The 18734-nt window shown below is 38.5% G+C and overlaps 1 protein-coding gene across 27 annotated transcripts in view; it reads left to right on the top strand.

The window, feature by feature from the left end:
- Positions 1-18734, top strand: part of dlg1 (discs large 1) — a 424309-nt gene that overhangs the window by 300541 nt on the left and 105034 nt on the right. For 25 of the 27 annotated variants that reach the window (XR_010953064.1, XM_067784235.1, XM_067784232.1 and 22 more), the window contains 2 exons: positions 11833-12411; positions 14717-15131. Coding sequence is in view for 26 of the 27 variants with exons in the window: in XM_067784235.1 (XP_067640336.1) it covers positions 11833-12411; positions 14717-15131 (994 nt within the window). In the remaining variant the exon portion in view is untranslated. The remainder of the gene's footprint in view (positions 1-11832; positions 12412-14716; positions 15132-18734) is intronic. The other 2 variants (XM_067784231.1, XM_067784230.1) reach the window with 2 other exon arrangements.

Genomic DNA, 18734 nt, shown 5'->3' with positions numbered 1-18734 from the left:
GCGACGCAATCAGTCGTTATGGACTACAAGAACTATACCTAAAAATGCACTGTGGGTGGAACATCTTCCATTAGCTTTCTTTCAGATAAAAAACTGTGCATGCTGTACATTTTTCACATCCAAAATACTGTAACGAATTCTGGGGAAATTCCGCTTATTTGAAACCTTCTGCTAACGTTCGAATCGCTAAACTGTTGAATAAATCACTCCAATATTCTGTATTGCAAAATGGTCTTTATTAGACTACTTTGGGCGTAGTACAACTATACTTCACAATTATACTTCAATTCGCAACTGATAGCGTGTTTAAATTAAACTGATTCGTCATTCCTCAGCTTGCGCTGCTTTTATACTCTCTGTTGCCTTGTCCGCATATTTCTCCAAAGGTCTAGACGGTTCACCTTCTAGAATCTCCTCCTTGGTTACCAACCAACTTCGGCTGATAACTATATGTGTGTGTGTGAGTTATTCTTCGTCGCCTTTTATGCACTCGTACGAGTGGAAATGGATTAAATTCATGTGTTCATGTACACAAGAGTGGCAGCTTGCTTTATTGTTGTTGTGCATTTATTTAGTAGCAGCTTAGTTATGCTAATATTCCTCACAATACTAAATGGCCAATAAACTTATAAACACGTTAATGGCAATTGGCCACTGTAGGACACAATAGAGTTCCTTCCTTTACGACTTTTCTTTGGTACCTACAGAACTACTGGTTTGTTGCCAAAAAAAACTATAGTTTTATGATACCTCATATCGAGATATAATTGAAAGCATTTGCAATGAATCTCAGTTGCATGAGATGTTGATCCAAAAATTGATTTCAGAAATTTGACGCCCCCGTTATCATTATCAATTTTACAATCAATTTGTTAGGACAAAAATTGTTATCTTTTCAATTTTCTGAAGTCGATTGAAATTCAATAAATTTTACAATCAATTTGTTAGGACAAAAATTGTTATCTTTTCAATTTTCTGAAGTCGATTGAAATTCAATAAATTTTACAATCAATTTGTTAGGACAAAAATTGTTATCTTTTCAATTTTCTGAAGTCGATTGAAATTCAATATTAATGCCTTTGACATCAGCCTGTAGCTCTTAATTTTGTTTGTCAAAAACTTACGGAGTGTTGTCATATTAAATGTTATTTCAATAATTGCTTGAACCGTGGTATTGAGCTGTTTTTTGTCGGCTTATTGATTAAAGATTTTTGGTTCAGATTTTGAGAAAACGTTCGTCTAATTTTTAACACGCTATATTAAGTTGTATATATATATACTTATCCATATGTCCCTGAAGATAACTTCATATTGAAGTCAAAATATCGACCAAATAAAATATAAATGAATATAAACGGAAAATACAAGTTTTATTCATCTTGCGAAGCTTTCTAGCTCAACAAATCTAGCAACTTATTATTTTTCATATAAAAACAAGTAAGGACTTCATACGTTTCATGAATGGGGCTGAACAATAATCTTATCCCGTTCGTAATCTCCAAATAATCGGATGTATTTGATAAGAAATATATAGTGAACAGATGTACATACCTAAACGATTTTTAAGATAAATAAAAAATATGTAGGTACTTTGTGTGAGGATGCAAAGTTTCAGGTTTTTTGTGGTCTGCGTGTAAAAACTATGACTACGAATCACGTATTGCAACAATATATGACGTAAACGTAACTATTTGATGAAATTTGATGAATTTTGAAGCTTCTAGCCGTAAAAAAGGGGCGAAAATGACATTTTATATGGGGTATATAATATATATACCACCGATATCAATGATTTTTTCAGATATCAATATGTGCTATACACGTAAGCATTTGGTGAAATTTGAAGCTTCTAGCTGTTAAAACGGGGCAAAAATTGCGCAACGTTTCTTATCTGAACAATCGGTTGTATGAGATATATACTATGTATACCACCGATCTCAATGATTTTTTCAGACATCAATATGTGCTATACACGTAAGCATTAGGTGAAATTTGAAGCTTATAGCTGTTAAGATGGGGCTGAAATTGCAAAAAAATATATATTTATACTATATATATATACTATATATACTAGAGCGGGTCGATTTAAAAATCGCTCGGCTCTGTGAAAATCGTATTCTAGGGATCAAAATAAGAAACTTTGCCGAAGGAACCATACCTCTAAAACGAATTCTGATCTTAAAATAGGGCAGTAATTACGAAAAGTTTCTTATCTGAACAATCGGTTGTGGAGGATATATGCTATATATACGACCGATCTCATCAATTTTTTCAGACAACAATATGTGCAATATACGAAAGTATATGGTGAAGTTTGAAGCTTCAATCTGTTAAATTGAGGAAGATATGACAAAAATCCTCTTTTTCTGAAAAATCGGTTGTATGGAGGTTATATGCTATAGTGGTCCGGCAGGTTCCGACAAATGTCTAATCGGACACCCAAATACACCCGCTCACCAAATTTTATCAAGATATCTCAAAAATTGAGGGACTAGTTTTCATACAAACAGACAGACGGACAGACGGACATGGCTAAATCAACTCAGCTCTTCATCCTGATTATTTCGGTATACTTAATGGTGGGTCTATCTATTTTCCTTTAAGGACTTACAATTTTGGGTTTCGTGACGAAATTAGTATACCGTTTAATTTTCTTGAAAGGTATAATTAAACAAATGTTTTAAACACAAAACAAGTAAGGAAGGCTAAGTTCGGGTTTAAGCGAATATTACACACTCAGATGAGAGTTTTGGAGACAAACTAAGGGAAAATAACCATGTAGGAAAATGAACCTAGGGTAATCCTGGAATGTGTTTGTATGACATGGGTATCAAATGGAAGGTATTAAACAGTATAATAAAAGGGAGCTGGTCATAGTTCTATAGGTGGGCGCCTTTTCGAGATATCGCCATAAAGGTGGACCAGGGGTGACTCTAGAATGTGTGTTGTACGATGTGGGTATCAAAGGAAAGGTGTTAATGAGTATTTTAAAAGGGAGTGGGCCTTAGTTCTATAGGTGGACGCCTTTTCGAGATATCGCCATAAAGGTGGACCAGAGGTGACTTGAATGCGTTTGTACGATATGGGAATCAAATGAAACGAGTTAATGAGTATTTTGAAAGGGAGTATCCCTAACTTGTATATGTGAAGGCGTTTTCGAGATATCGACCAAAATGTGGACCAGGGTGGCCCAGAACATCATCTGTCGGGTACCGCTAATCTAATATATATAATTCTTCTGTCACGGTTTTAGAGGCTTAACTCCTCCGAAACGGTTGAACCGATTCTCATGAAATTTTGTGAGCATATTGGGTAGGCCTGAGAATCGGCCAACGTCTACCTTTTTTTTTTCGCTACGTGCCTAGGGTCTTTAGATCAAAACGTGGACCCGGGTATCCCTAGAATGTGTTTATACAATATGGATATCAAATGAAAGCTGTTGATGAGTGCTATAGTACAGAATATTTTTCATAACCCTGTGTGATCAGGGTCTCGAGATATAGGCCAAAACGTGGTCCCGGGTACCCCTAGAATGTGTTTATACAATATGGATATCAAATGAAAGCTGTTGATGAGTGCTATAGTACAGGATAATTTTCATACAACTGGGAGGCTAGGGTCTCGAGATATAGGCCAAAACGTGGACCCGGGAACCCCTAGAATGTGTTTATACAATATGGATAACAAATGAGAGCTATTGATGAATGATTTAGTACAGGATAATTTTAATACAATTGGATATCAAATGAAAGCTGTTGACGAGTGCTTTAGTACAGGGTAGTTTTCATACCTATTGGTGACTAGGGTCTCGAGATATAGGCCAAAACGTGGATCAGGGTAACACTAGGATGTGTTTTTACATTATGGATATCAAATTGAAGCTTTTGATGTGTGCTTTAGTAAAGAGTAAGTTTTACACCGCTGGATGACTACGGTCTCGAGATATAGGCCAAAACATGGACCCGGATACACCTAGAATGTGTTTTTACATTATGGGTATCAAATTGAAGCTGTTGATGTATGCTTTAGTACAGAGTAAGTTTTACACCGCTGAGAGACTAGGGTCTCAAGATATAGGCCAAAAAATGGACCCGGATACCCTTAGAATGTGTTTGTATTATGGATATCAAATGAAAGCTGTTGCTGAGAGCTCTAAAGTTCATTGTGATATTCGATTTAGTCGCATCAACCTGGCAAAACTGATAAATATGCATGCGAAGCCAAAATAAAGACAAGAATTAATAATACCCACATACCTATTTACATACGTCCTTTTCGATTTGCCTGAAATTTCGTATATAAATTTGCCTATATTAGTATTTACGATGCTTTTTTCCGTGAAATATACCAGAGACGGACTGAGACTGGGATTGAGACTAGGACTGGGACTGAGACTGAGACTCGAAGTGAGACTGGGACTGAGACTCGGAATGGGACTGGAACAAAATAAATACCACCCTCTGGGACTAGCAATAAGAGATGAAGAAGAAGGAGAAAAACTTGAGAGAAGAGAAAAGAGAGAAGGAGACTGAGAAAGAGATAGAATGAGACGAAGATGGTGATGAAGCGGACGGAGGGAGGAGTGAATAAAAGGATTAAGAAAAAGTGAAGAGGGGGAGGGCAGAGTTAGACGGAAAAAGCTTAATAAAATGTATGCAGATAGGCCGACTTTAGGGCAGAACAACGTCTGCCGGGCCTGCTAGTTTATTTATATATGTAATACCACGAACAGTATTCCTACTTAATATGGACCGTCTATCCTTCCGCTCGGCCGTTAACACGACAACTTGCGCAAAAAACGATATATCTTAACTTAACTTAGTTCACGTACTTATCTGAAATCACTTTATCTTGGTATACAATATGGCCGAAATCCGACTATGACCACGCCCACTTTTCCGATATCGAAAATTACGAAAAATGAAAAAAAATGCCACAATTCTGTACCAAATATGAAAAAAGAGATGAAACATGGTAATTGAATTGGTTTATTGACGCAAAATATAACTTTAGAAAAAACTTTGTAAAATGGGTGTGACCGTTACCATATTAAGTAGAAGAAAGTGAAAAAGTTCTGCAGGGCGAAATCAAAAGCCCTTGGAATCTTGGCAGGAATACTGTTCGTGGTATGACATATATAAATAAATTAGCTGTACCCGACAGAAGATGTTCTGGGTCACCCTGGTCCACATTTTGGTCGATATCTCGAAAACGCCTTCACATATACAACTAAGGGCTACTGCCTGTTAAAACCCTCATTAATACTTTTAATTTGATACCCATATCGTACAATCGCAGTCTACAGTCACCACGCCCACTGTCCAAAATTTTACTAACTTTCTATTCTGTGTCATAAGGTCAACCCACCGACCAAGTTTCATCGCTTTATCCGGCTTTGGTAATGAATTGTCGCACTTTTTCGGTTTTTCGAAATTTTCGATATCGAAAAAGTGGGCGTGATTATGGTCCGATTTCGTTCATTTTAAATAGCGATCTGAGATGAGTGCCCAGGAATTTACATGTCAAATTTCGTTAAGATACCTCAAAATTTACCCAAGATATCGTGTTTACGGACGGACGGACATGGCTAAATGAATTTTCTTTTCGCCCAGATCATTTTAATATATAGATTAGTTTATGCCGTTACGGATTGCCGTTATGCGAACAAAATTAATATACTCTGTGAGCTCTGCTCAACTGAGTATAATTATTCAACTTTAAGCCAAAGGAGTCGATTTAGACTAGTGTACCTTCTTCATCAACACTGCACTCTCGTTGTTGCTTTGTAGTGTCAGAAGTGAATTGGGTCAAAGCGAAAAAAAGAAACAGTACTCGACATACATACATATGTATGTCCAGGCCATTGGCGCAATGAGAGGTGAGGGGTAGTGTAAAACGACTACGGCGGCTGCTGGCTATTGATCTTTTGATCTTGAGCAGCCGCCTTATTATGACTTGTGTCGCTGGGCGTTACTATACTGTCAGTCAAATGTCAACAAATTTTACGCTAGTGCATACTTTTTACTTAAGTAGCATTTTTATTTATTTATTTATTGTTGTAACTTTACTTAAAATGGTTTTTCTTTTGATTTCCTAATTTGCCTTTATCAACTTTCAGCTACACAGAACGTCCTCGGGTAAGGTAAGCCGCGTGCCAACCAACGGTAAAGGTTTCTATACTGCAATGTCAATTATATTTCTTTTTTTTAATTTTATTTTGATCATTTGAATCGTTGTATTTTTGCAACTATGCATTTATGTGTATGTGTTCATGTCTTGTCTAATAGTTGCAATCTTTTGTAAACGGGTTTATAAAACGTTGTATATAAATCCGCACTACCACTGCACTGTATTCATATAAAGGGCACGAAATTAAAGTAAAATATTTGTTTTATTCACAATTCAAAATAAAGTTACACAAGGTGAATATAATTATTATTTAAAATGAAAATAAAAACTAGATATTGGCGCGTAAACTTTGCGCGACGGCGGGCGGGCGATTTTACTTATCGATGACGGGCACGATCGGTGCGTGATTGCGGGTTGGTAGTTAAGATAAAACTAAAAACAAATGAGAGTCAGAGCGGTGGTGGTTGGCAAGCCACAGCTGAGCTGCACTGCCTGCGCTTGGCCGCACTGGCCGGGTGTTGCCAGACGGAGGGGGCGGACTTAGTCCGAAAATTGGATCATGTCTTCAACAAACGTTTAAGGGTGTTGAGTGCGCTAGTTTTCTCTAAAATTTCCATACATATACATATATAGCGAACGTAAGAAAAAGCATAGCACTTTTTTATCAAATTTGAACAATAAAATCCTTTTTTATTTGCGATAATTTAGGAAAAAAACTACAACAAATTTTGTAGCTGAAACTATGCAAACAAATCTCAAAAACATTTTCGAACTAATTCAAAAATTTAAGAAATTTTAACGAAAATTTTGAGCCTTTTATTCAGAGTTTTCTGAATTTTTTGAGTATGCATTTTGGTTGGTTGGTTGATATGCTGGCCAGCTGAAGAGACTGGACCCAAGTAGCGCTATATGTGCCATTTTTATGCACACTCTCGTGGAACCAATTGCATTTCACCCAACGGTTTAGGGGATTTAGAATATACCCGTGGTAGTTATGCCTGTCGTAAGAGGCGGCTAAAATACCAAATTGCTTCAAGGGGTTGTGTAGCGTAACCCTGTCAAGGTGTTGCCGCGCAATATATGTATAGCTTCTCCAACCCAATTGTCAACCTCGCCTACCTGTGGCGAATCATGTTTCATTAACAGCCGAGACTCTGGCCACCCCAAACTCTTTATGTATCTAGGGGGTGCGAAGGCGTTATGGCCTAGAAGGTTTCATGTGGTCATACCAAATCGTTTCCGAGATGGTCGGGATAGTACCTTTATGGTGCTTGTTACGGGAACGTACCGGATCTGCATCCGGCAAAGGACCATCAACATCGATAACACTTCCTAAGGCCTTAGGGGAGTGTTTTTATCCCTACAACGACAACAGCAACCAATTGCGTTACGTACCCTCTGAATTAACTCAAACCATTTGGCTAGATCAATAAACATTTTGATGTACCGGCAGCACAAAACTTCCAAGATTTCGGAATCGCATGTTCGCCAGGGCTGAGCAATCGCAGATGAAATGTATGACTATCTCCACAAAACCCTGCACACTACAGCTCCCGCACCTCCTGCACCTGTCGTTAAAGAGGATTCCAATTCTCTCCGTGTGTGTGATAAATACCCAGTGTCCTGTTATGGTGGATTTGATTATGAATATTCCTTTGCTTGACATATTCAGCGAAGACACTGTTCTTCCCTAGATCTGGTATCCATAGAGTACCAATTACCAATTGTGGTTTTCTTGAATTGATAAGAATATTCCTTTTTATCGATGAAACTGGCCGGTGCACCGTGACTGCATCAGAGGTGACTAAAAATGCACCCGCTTTTGACAGTTCATCTGATTTTTCATTGCCATCAATGTTTCTGTGACCGAGTACCTAAAAGAGCTTGATCAGTGCAAAGTTTGCTGCTTCGCTTAAAGTCCTTTTACAGCTATCGACATCCTTAGAGAATGTATATGGTGAATTGAATGCTGTGAGCGTTTCTTGGCTGAGTTAGTAGCTGTCAGGCATATAAGAATGTCCAATAACAGCTGAACTCGACGTAAATTCTGCTGTTACACCCGCGCATGCTGCCCGCTGTAACTTGTGTAGTTTATTGATGTCATGTTGCTTGGCCAGTGCTGGCCACCACACTAACGCTCCGTACGCTAGGATGGGTCTTATGACCGCTGTGTAGAGCTACATCATAAGCTTTGGCCTTAGGCCCCAGTTCTGCCAACTATTCTCTTACACGAGCAGTATGCACTGTATGCCTTCGCTACTCTTATATCAATCATGACTCCAGTTTAGCTTGTAGTCTATTTTGACGCCAAGATACTTATCACTCATTGAGAGGGAGAGTTCAGTGTCATTTAGCGAGGGCATTCGAAGTTGTGATATTTTGGATGCTTAGGTTGATATTTAGGCCGCTCTCTGCAGGCCAGGTGTGTAACTTCATTTCCATAGCTTCAGTTACAAAATTCATAAAAGTTTTAGCTCAAAGTTTTAAATATTCTAACAAGAGCTTTTTTCCAACTCGATTATATATATATATATATATATATATATTGATATTTAGGCCGCTCTCTGCAGCCCAGGTGTGTAACTTCATTTGCATAGCTTCAGTTACAAAATTCATAAAAGTTTTAGTTCAAAGTTTTAAATATTCTAACAAGAGCTTTTTTCCAACTCGATTATAAACGATTGCGACTAACATCGAAGTCTCATGATTAACTGCATTGCTTGTTGTATTATTTTTAGTTCATTTCTACCTTTATAAATCTACATATGCTTACTAGATGACCTGGTCATTATAACAAGTGTTTCACTACAAATTAACGTAATTTTGCATTCACAATTTGGCGTTTTTCCAACATCTTCAGTTGTATTCTAAGTGTCAAAGAGTTCTTATTGTGTTCTTTCTCTTTTGTCTATTGGTGTGGATGTCCCCATTTCAATCGTATGCGTCATAGTGTATTTCAATAGATTTATGTTTTCATTACTGTTGTCTTTCTTATTGATGTGATTGTAAAAATGTTCAACATTGCCACTTGTAAATGAGAAAGCGTCGCTTGGAAATAATAATAGGCATTTCTCAAGTTAACAAAACCTCATACCCGTCGTGATCTTCAATGCGAAAACTTGGACCAAGCCAGTAAAATATTAAACAAACCTCATACTGTATAAGCCTCTATCGATACCCGTCATGATCTTCAATGCGAAAACATGGACTAAGTCGATGTGAGATCAGATGTCCCTGAGAATTATCGAGGAAGATATTCTACGAAAGGCTTAAGAACATTGCATATTGATGACTGGCTTAAGCTGTTTTTGTTGCTGGACTACGGAAAAGTAGATTACGAAGGCTTCCTTTATAAGACGGAATTAGGTTAGATTATGTTAAGATAGAGCAGGTACCATACAACGGCGTCGCAATTCACAATACTACTGTGACATATGACTGCTATGAATCACCGAAAGACCAGTTCGTTTAGCGATTGTCAACAGTTTTGGATTCTCTGAAGAGTTTTAATCCCTTTTATACTGCGAGGGTAATTTGCCACATCGTGGGGTATATTGATGGCAGCTTTCTTTATGACCCTCGGCAGCGTTATTTAAGTAAAGCGAAAGTTGTTCCAAATAGATACTTCTGCCCACACTGCCATTTACTTTAAAGGCATCTATTAAAACGGATTTACACTCAAGGCTAAAGTAGAGATATCAAAAATTATAATAAAGCAAAGAGAGCAATTAATATTGTGACGAATATTAGCATCAGTAAGTGATACTCACATTACTAATCTGATACTAAGTATATAAAGGCAAACAACAATAAAGTAAGCTGCCACTCTTGTGTACATCAAATCAATCACCATTTACTCACTTACATACAAGGCAACGGAGACATACGCACAAACACATGTAATCATCAGCCGAAGTAGTACTCACATATGCCTACGCATATGGTTACAAACTACAAATATACATGTGTATGGCTGGTAACCAAGCATGAAATTCGCGAAATTACTAGACCTTAGGAGAAATGGGTGAACGAAGAAAACGAGAGTATAAAAGCAGCACAAGCTAGGCGTGACTAAGCAGTTTGATTTAAACACGCAATTAGTTGAGAAGCAAAAAGTTATTGTGAAGTACTCTCAAAGTAGTCGAATAAAGACCATATTGCATTATTGAATATTGGAGTATTTATTCGACAATTTAGCGATTCGAACGTTTGCAGAAGGTGTAAAATAAGCAGAATTTCCCGAGCTTCGTTACAGTATAATTATGGTGATGATAATAATTTGGGTTATGATGGTGTACTAAGTTATCGTCACTGTTAAGGAAAGAAAAGGTAAGACACTCGAACTGAAACAACAGAAGCTGGAACCGAAGGGAAATTAATAAAACGATAACAAAAATGAAACAGAAAACGGAACGGAAATCGCTATCTAAACCGAAACCAGAACAAGAACTGAAACCGAAACAGAAAATGGAGCCGGAATTGAAACAGAGACCGGAACTGAAACTGAAATGGAAACCGCAAATGAATACGAAATTGGAGCCGAACCGGAAAGGAAACCAACGTCGGAAGTGAAACTGTAACCGAAACGTACTGGAGCCAGATCAAAATAGATATTTGGAATTAAGTTATTGCCCGTATGTGACATACGCTGTTTTGATTGAAAATTAACGACTTGGGTATCTCTTGTCAATTTAAAAGCATTTATTTTTTAGACGTTGAACCGTATGTAATACTATGTATGTAGATATTGTGGATGAGACAGATGTGATATCTTCACCATAGACGCCAAATAACGAATAGAGCCGATCAGCTGACTTTCAAAGCGACTGTCATGGTGTCATGTTGTTGTTGTTGTAGCGATAAGGTTACTCCCCGAAGGCTATGGGGAGTGTTATCGATGTGATGGTCCTTTGCCGGTTACAGATTCGGTACGCTCCGGAAACACAGCACCATTAAGGTGCTAGGCCGACCGTCTCGGGAACGATTTATATGAGGAGCTTGCGGTCGCCAGATCCTCGTCTGTTAGTGAAACGGGATACACCGCTCGACGGTAAGGTTGACAATTGGGTTGGAGAAGCTATATATTTCGCTTCACAACCCCTTGAATCCCGTCATGGTCTCATCGTGTATTTCTATTACCCGACGACAATAGCCCTCCGTATGCGTAGCCATATTGAACATCCTGCCAAAACGCTGCCAATACCATAAAAAGGAGCCATCTTGAACATCCTGTTAGGCAGTTAAAGGATAGAAGTGATATTTGTTTTGTACACATTGACCATGTGTTTAAACATCAAACTTCATGAATACTTAGAACTTCGCCGTTATTTTGTCGTAAACAAAACTAATCATTCATTTGTTCGTCTTCTCTGTAGATGAAATGTGATATTCATTAAGGCAACTCACTTAAACTCGCGATTGCCTGTAACCATGGAAACCGCGCAAATGAAACGCTTTTCCATATAAGTTTGCGAGGTCTACACGGTTTACGAGCTATGCGAGCTTTCATGAGTTGCTCTACTGTTTGTTTTTTTGTGCATCGTAAAATTTAGGTTTAAGTATGCCATAAAAAAGGCCGAGGCGCTTTCACTGTTGTTGTCTTTGTACTTTTGTCATCGACCATACAAAACCGATCTCGCCCAATTCATATCACTTTCCAATCTATTAATTACCTTTTTCTTTTTTTTTTATATTTTCTTGCAGGTGAATGGTGATGACAGTTGGCAATACGAGGATATTACATTAGAGCGTGGCAATTCTGGCCTTGGGTTTTCGATTGCAGGCGGTACAGACAATCCACACATCGGCACGGATACATCCATTTATATAACGAAATTAATACCTGGCGGTGCTGCCGCTGCCGATGGACGTTTATGCATTAATGATATTATTGTTTCGGTCAATGATGTTTCTGTGGTGGACGTGCCACATGCCTCCGCTGTAGATGCGCTCAAGAAGGCTGGCAATGTTGTAAAATTACATGTGAAAAGAAAACGTGGCGGCGGCGGTGGTGGTGGTGATGCAACTTCTGCCACTTTGCCGCGTGCCAATGTCACTGGAGGAAGTGGTGGGCACCAACTAATTGTTGGGCCGAAAATTATTGAAATTGATTTGGTGAAAGGCAGTAAAGGTTTGGGCTTCTCCATTGCTGGCGGTATTGGAAATCAGCATATACCGGGTGATAACGGTATCTATGTAACCAAAATCATGGAAGGTGGTGCCGCTGCAGTAGATGGACGTCTATCTATTGGCGACAAGCTCATTGCGGTACGAACTAATGCGGTAAGTAAAGTGTTAATGATTATTACGATGATTAAAAGGAAGGTCATCGTATCTCGGGTGTCAGTATTGGAGAATTTCACAACATAAGCCTTTTTATGACCATATATTGAAGCAGCTTGATAACTGCTTAGAGTTAGATATTTATACCCCCCATCGTACTAGACAAAAAGGCCATCTGTAGAAGGTTCGTCAGTAAAATAAGCAATAAGCAAGCTAAACATTATATGGGCTCGTAGCAAAAGGGCTATCCTTTCAGGTGAAACTTGAATCTCTACAGACTCTTTCCCACAAAATGACACTGAAGATGGCACAATCCGGTTTACAATATTTGACAAGGATGACGAAAATAAGTTCCAATTTACATCAACTCAGAAAAAGTAGCCATGCTTTCTGGAAGATTGCCCTGGGAATTTGCAACAATAAACATTTGTATGTGTTACCAAAAATGTGGTTCGGAAGGAAAACCAGTAGTACTGGGGGCCTTTTATTGTCCATTTACTAAATCAAAGGAACTTCACATAAATGAAATTCTCTCCAGCGAAGAACGATGTGCCCCTCTTACAAAGGCCCGCCAGAATCTCAATCACCATTGATAGCACATCCAAGGATATCAGTACAAGAGCAGGCCACATGCTAGCGGAACTTCGAATTTCCTTCAATGATCGGGTAGCTTGAACTTGCTGCTTATATCGATCTCCTGACAGAAAGCTTTCATTTTATATTTCCATATAAAATAGTTGCATATCGCCAGAATTCACACCGGTCCACATACATAAATCAACCCACCTAGCCACCGTGTCTAATTACCCTTGCAAAATATTGCGTATGTTTTCCAAAAATTTACCCTTGACCAGCATTACCAGTTCATCTGCGTAGGCATGCCATCAGCAGCTCCTTGCTTAGAGGTGCACAAAAAGAACTTTTGCACAGAAGTTTATATTATGAATGACTTAAACTAGAAGCGGCTCGACTCGTAAACTAAAGAGGACCTTTGGCCGGCGGTGCAGGGACATAATTATTGTTCAATAGAAGATTATAGTGCGTCCACAATCTATGTCTCCAAAGTACCCCAAAAGAGGTACGATTCCTTGAGAAAATTTCCCTGAGCCTCGCAGATTCCTTAATTCAGATTCAGTAAATTTTCAACCCAGCCTTAAAGAGCTTCCTGTCCGAAGAAAGCCTACTCCTTGTGGCTCGGATGTGGTATGTGTGGCCCGCCCAAGATCCCAGAATTTTCAGTGCTATGCAGGAAGGCGTAAGTCTTAAAGCCATATAGGGTGTGCGTTTATAGCCAGACCGAGCATAAAGGGTAAGAAATCTCAATAACAGCCACACCACCGCCACGGGGGCGATGGCCCCGGAATATATCTTGAGGTTCGCCACGGTTTGTGGCGGGATCTAGGCAGCTGCGGTACTAACCTGCCATCCCTTTCAATTGGATTTACTTAGCAGAATATTTCATCTACCTGCTCAGGAGTCCCTCATGTCCATTGACACATTTTTCAAGTGCCATTACATTTTATCGAGTGTCCTACCCAGATTGGGAATCACCAATAAAAGTAGGGGTAAATCTTGCAGAATGTGACTACTGTTGTTGTTGTTGTTGTAGCGATAAGGTTGCTTCCCGAAGGCTTTGGGGAGTGTTATCGATGTGATGGTCCTTTGCCGGATACAGATCTGGTATGCTCCGGTAAGACAGCACCATTAAGGTGCTAGTCCGACCATCTCAGGAACGATTTATATAGCCACATTAAACCTTCAGACCATCCCTCCATCCCCACCCCCAAGTTCCATGAGGAGCTTGGGGTCGCCAGAGCCTCGTTTGTTAGAGAAACAGGATTCGCCGCGGATAGCTGAGGTTGACAACTGGGTTTGGAGAAACTATATATTGCGCTGGCAACTTGACTGGTTTAAAGATGTTAGCGCCCGTTACTACGCAGGCGCCAACGGGTTAAGGTACGTAAAATATTCCTGCGATAAGCATCACTTTCGTAAGGGCAACTTAAATTCTCAGGCCCCGAGATACGAGCAGTAACTCAAAATCGTTCCCGAGGCATTCGTGCTGGTAGCAGAAGCTGCTCGTCCCGGAGCGTGTAGACTTCAATCCGGCAAAGGAATGCCCATATCAAGCCTAAGCCTTCAGGGAGTGTTTCCCTGTTGAAAAATATCAGCAACGTATAATATCCAGGCCAACATCCTAAACCCTCAACCATTTCCAGAGATAAGGTGATCTTCCACTCAATCGCCAACAAATGTAGTATCATTCAAAAACTTTGTTCTAAATTATTATTTTTTATTGTTTTAGGGCGAAACAAATTTAGAGAATGTGACACATGAACAAGCTGTAGCCACACTGAAGTCAATTACGGACAAAGTAACGTTGATCGTTGGTAAGACGCAACATCAAATCAGCTCATCACAATCACAATTCGGGCAGATTAATTCGCATTCGACAGGTGCGATTAATAACATTGGAAAAACCGTTGTTGATTTTGCTCGTTCACAATCACCCTCAGTCACCACCATTACCAATACTACCACCGCGAGCAACAACAACATCAACAATAATAATACCAGTAATAATGCAAGCCACACAGCTACCACCACCAACAACAACAACAATATCAACAATAGTATACAATCCTCAGTACCACCCGCCTCCTCTCAAGCAGTTGGTGTTGTTGTAGCATCAACATCCAGATCCCATTCACCTTTGCCTCGTAAGACATTTAAATACAAAAACAAACATACATGCATACTTACATGCATACAAACACACATTCAAACTTGCATATTTATAGTTAATATAATACTATAAATAATAGATAAACAAATAGCTAAACTTAAGTTCGAAAAATAACTTATTTCAAACTGAATTATTTTAAAATTAACACAACAAAAACAATGCTATTGCTATTGCGTTCAGGCATATAAATTAGGCACGTGCATACACTCCTCAGACTACACTTTCTTTGTGTGTGTAAATAGGCATAATAGCTTTATAGTAGTGCGAGGCTTAGCGGTGTTAAGCTTTGTTTTGTGTTGGAGATAGAGAGAGTGATTGCAGTATCGCAGTTAGAAAGCCAAGCCGATGAATTAATGAAATTAAGTATTTACGAGCCGGACCCGTGCGCATCTTGCGCAACCAGTATAAAAGTCTCTTATCAAATATCAACAAAAATCAGCTGTTCTATCAATCAATTAAAACTTACAGCTTGCGCTGCCACCTAGTGTATGATAGCAACTGCCCGTAATTCAGTGCAAATATTCACAATAGTGCCATAGTACAAATGTATTTCTTTGTGTGCTCACAAAGCCTTCTAACTAAAACACGAAAAACAAAAATATTATTAAAACTATACAAACCAATTAAAAACGTTTCATAAAGTGTCAATAGTCATATCTTTCCTTTCTTTCATGGCTCAATGTTATAAAATATTAAAACGAATTTAGGGAAATTCCGCTTTTTCCACCTTCTGCTAACTTCGAATCGCTAAACTGTTGAATAAATAACTCTAATATTCAATAATGCAAAATGGTCTTTATTAGACTACTTTGAGGGTACTTCACAATAACACTTATACTTCACACCCAATAGCGTGCTTAAATCAAACTGATTACTGACTACTAAGCTTGCTCTGATGTTATACTCTCTGTTGCCTCGTCCGCATATTTCTCCAAATGTCTAGACGTTTCTCCTTCTAGAATCTTCTACTTGGTTACCAGCTATATGTGCATTTGTAGTTTATAGCCTCTCGTATAGGCATATGTGTGTGTATTTGTAGTTTGTAGTCTCTCGCATAAGCATATGCGTGTGTATATGTGAGTACTACTTCGGCTGATGATTACGTGTGTTTATGAGTATCTCTCCGTTGCCTTGTATGTGTGTGTGTAGATGATGATTGATTTGTATACGTACATACTGCTTAGTGATGGTAGTATCGCTTAGTGATACTAATATTCGTTACAATATAAATGATATTCACAGAGTCAGTACAGAAGGAAGTACTTTGTATATTCAATTGGAAAATATTAAGTACTGTGGAACTCATCTGATTTCAGAGAACAAAAACTAGTGAAAATGTCAGTACCACGTCAGGTCCTTTTCATAGGTTTTCGAGTTTCTTTCATTTCTTCATCAGCTAGCTTTTTGGATGCTGTGTAAATCCAAATTACCAAAATTCGGTAATAGTCTAGTTGAGGGGTCGACTGCTAATAGCTACCAAAAATATAGAGAGAGGTGTCAAAAGACGCGTATTAATCTCGAGAACAATAATCCGAAGGCGGAAAAGAAAAGTTGTATCTCTGTCCGGAGATATTTGCAGTTGAAGTTGGTGATTTTCATGTGGTTGTTGTTGTGTTTGTACCCACCAAAAAAATTGTGCATCACCGTGGCGGTAGCCACGGTTATACCACACACCCGGACTTGGCATGGCGTAGCCCAGGGTAATTTTGTATAAGCGGCGCCGAAGGCCGCCAACGCAGAAAGGTGTTCTGCGCAAAAATACTATGGATCCCACCCCCGGTTTCGGGGGTACCCGCGGGTCTTTTTTCGGTTTCTCGTTAATATCTTTTGAACGAGTTTAAATTTTTATTTTCCGCTTTCGGATTATTAATACTGATGCCAAGACGCGTCGTTTGACGCCTCTCTCGATATTTTTGGTAGCGTATTAGCAGTCGACCCCTCAACTAGACTATTACCCAAAATTCGTATTGGTGTTATGGCAGATGCCTCTGTCCATCTGTCATTTGTAATTTGTCCCTTAGTATTGCCTCCTTGTTGCCATTTCTTTAAATTTGATTCATTTGTACATATATACATACTATATGTTTTTAATCCCAAATTGTGGGAATATTTTTAGGCTCGTTCGATAGAACTTGATCAGTGACATTGGATTTTATTATATTATTATAAGTATTTTGATAAGCGATACATACTTTTTCTTTTTGTTATTGATATTAGAAAAAAGTTACAAAATTTGCGATGGTGACTAAGACATTTTTCTGAATTACACTCCTTAATCAGCTAGCTTTTCAGGTGCTGAGCTTTGAAGTCGAACTCCCGGTCGGCCGGAATATGGTGGGTAATTCGTTGAGTATTACTATAAGTTTGTCCAATGTGCAATCACTTTACAAGCTCTGTCAACACAAAACAAGCATTAAAACTCAAAATTCATAGTTTCTCATTTACAGCTTGCGGCGTTAATTTAATTTATTTTTTATTTTTAACTTTTTTCTATGAACAGCATATTTGTTGCACATTGAAATTTATTTAGCACACTAGCGCTAGTGTTTACAAAATTTTAATAAAAAAAAAATTTGTTTATATTTGCAAAAATTCTTGAAACGCATGATAAACCAATGATTTTTATGTGTTTATCTATGTATGTAGGTATGTTGCTAGAGAGTAAGGCTATATTTTTCATATATATATTTTTTTTTCTGTTGTCCAAACCGACTATTTAAGTGCAAAACAAATATTTAGTGTACATAATAATTTAACTTTTTTTGTGCTCGCCAATTAGCGTCACGTATTTTGCATTAAGGCAAACTTCGCTGCGTGCATGGACTTGCCAATGCCTATTTAAAAGATCCCCATACAGCTGATTTAGCTGCCTTTGAAATATTACAGTCACTCACATCGAAAAGGGGACAGTTAATTTTTGAAATTAACTGTAACAGCAATATTCCAACTTTTATAAGGCATCCAACGTGGGGCTGACATACATTTAAGCTAACATAAAAATTATCTATCTAGTTTAAAAATAGGCACAAGTAAATTTTTCAACACCTTTTTTGGACACAGCGTTTAGCTGATGTGGATGAAATAAACACCATATATACCGTATATGAAAACTAAAATATCTTTGGGGGTGGTAACACCAGTGCAATGATACTTGTCAAGCAGATGCCCAACATCGATATTATATCAGTGAAGAAAAGTGGGAAGAATTGGAAAGTAGGGTGTGGTACCTCCCATTATTATTATTATTACTAGGTCTGGAAGCACTGCGACATTTCTGTAGATCTATTGTGCAAGACCTTTCAGCCTATATCTGGAGGCTTTTGATGATGTATCTAAGTACCTCTTCAGGCTTTTTACTCTATATCACATAGGGATTAAGAGTTCCACCACCTAGATGGGATAGTCTCTGCCTAACCAGAGCGACGCATTTGCAGAAAATGTGAACCGGCGTTTCTTCATCCAGCTCACAGAAACGACAAATTTAGGTATCAGATAGATTTAACTTACTTAGGTGATATCGTATACCGCAGTGTCCCGTATAGTATCTACCCAGTCAGAGTTCTTAGGTCCGTCCTCC

This window comes from Eurosta solidaginis, chromosome 4 (genome assembly GCF_040869045.1).
Source record: "Eurosta solidaginis isolate ZX-2024a chromosome 4, ASM4086904v1, whole genome shotgun sequence".
Taxonomy (NCBI): Eukaryota; Metazoa; Arthropoda; class Insecta; order Diptera; family Tephritidae; genus Eurosta; species Eurosta solidaginis.
This window is presented reverse-complemented; position numbering and strand designations above follow the sequence as displayed.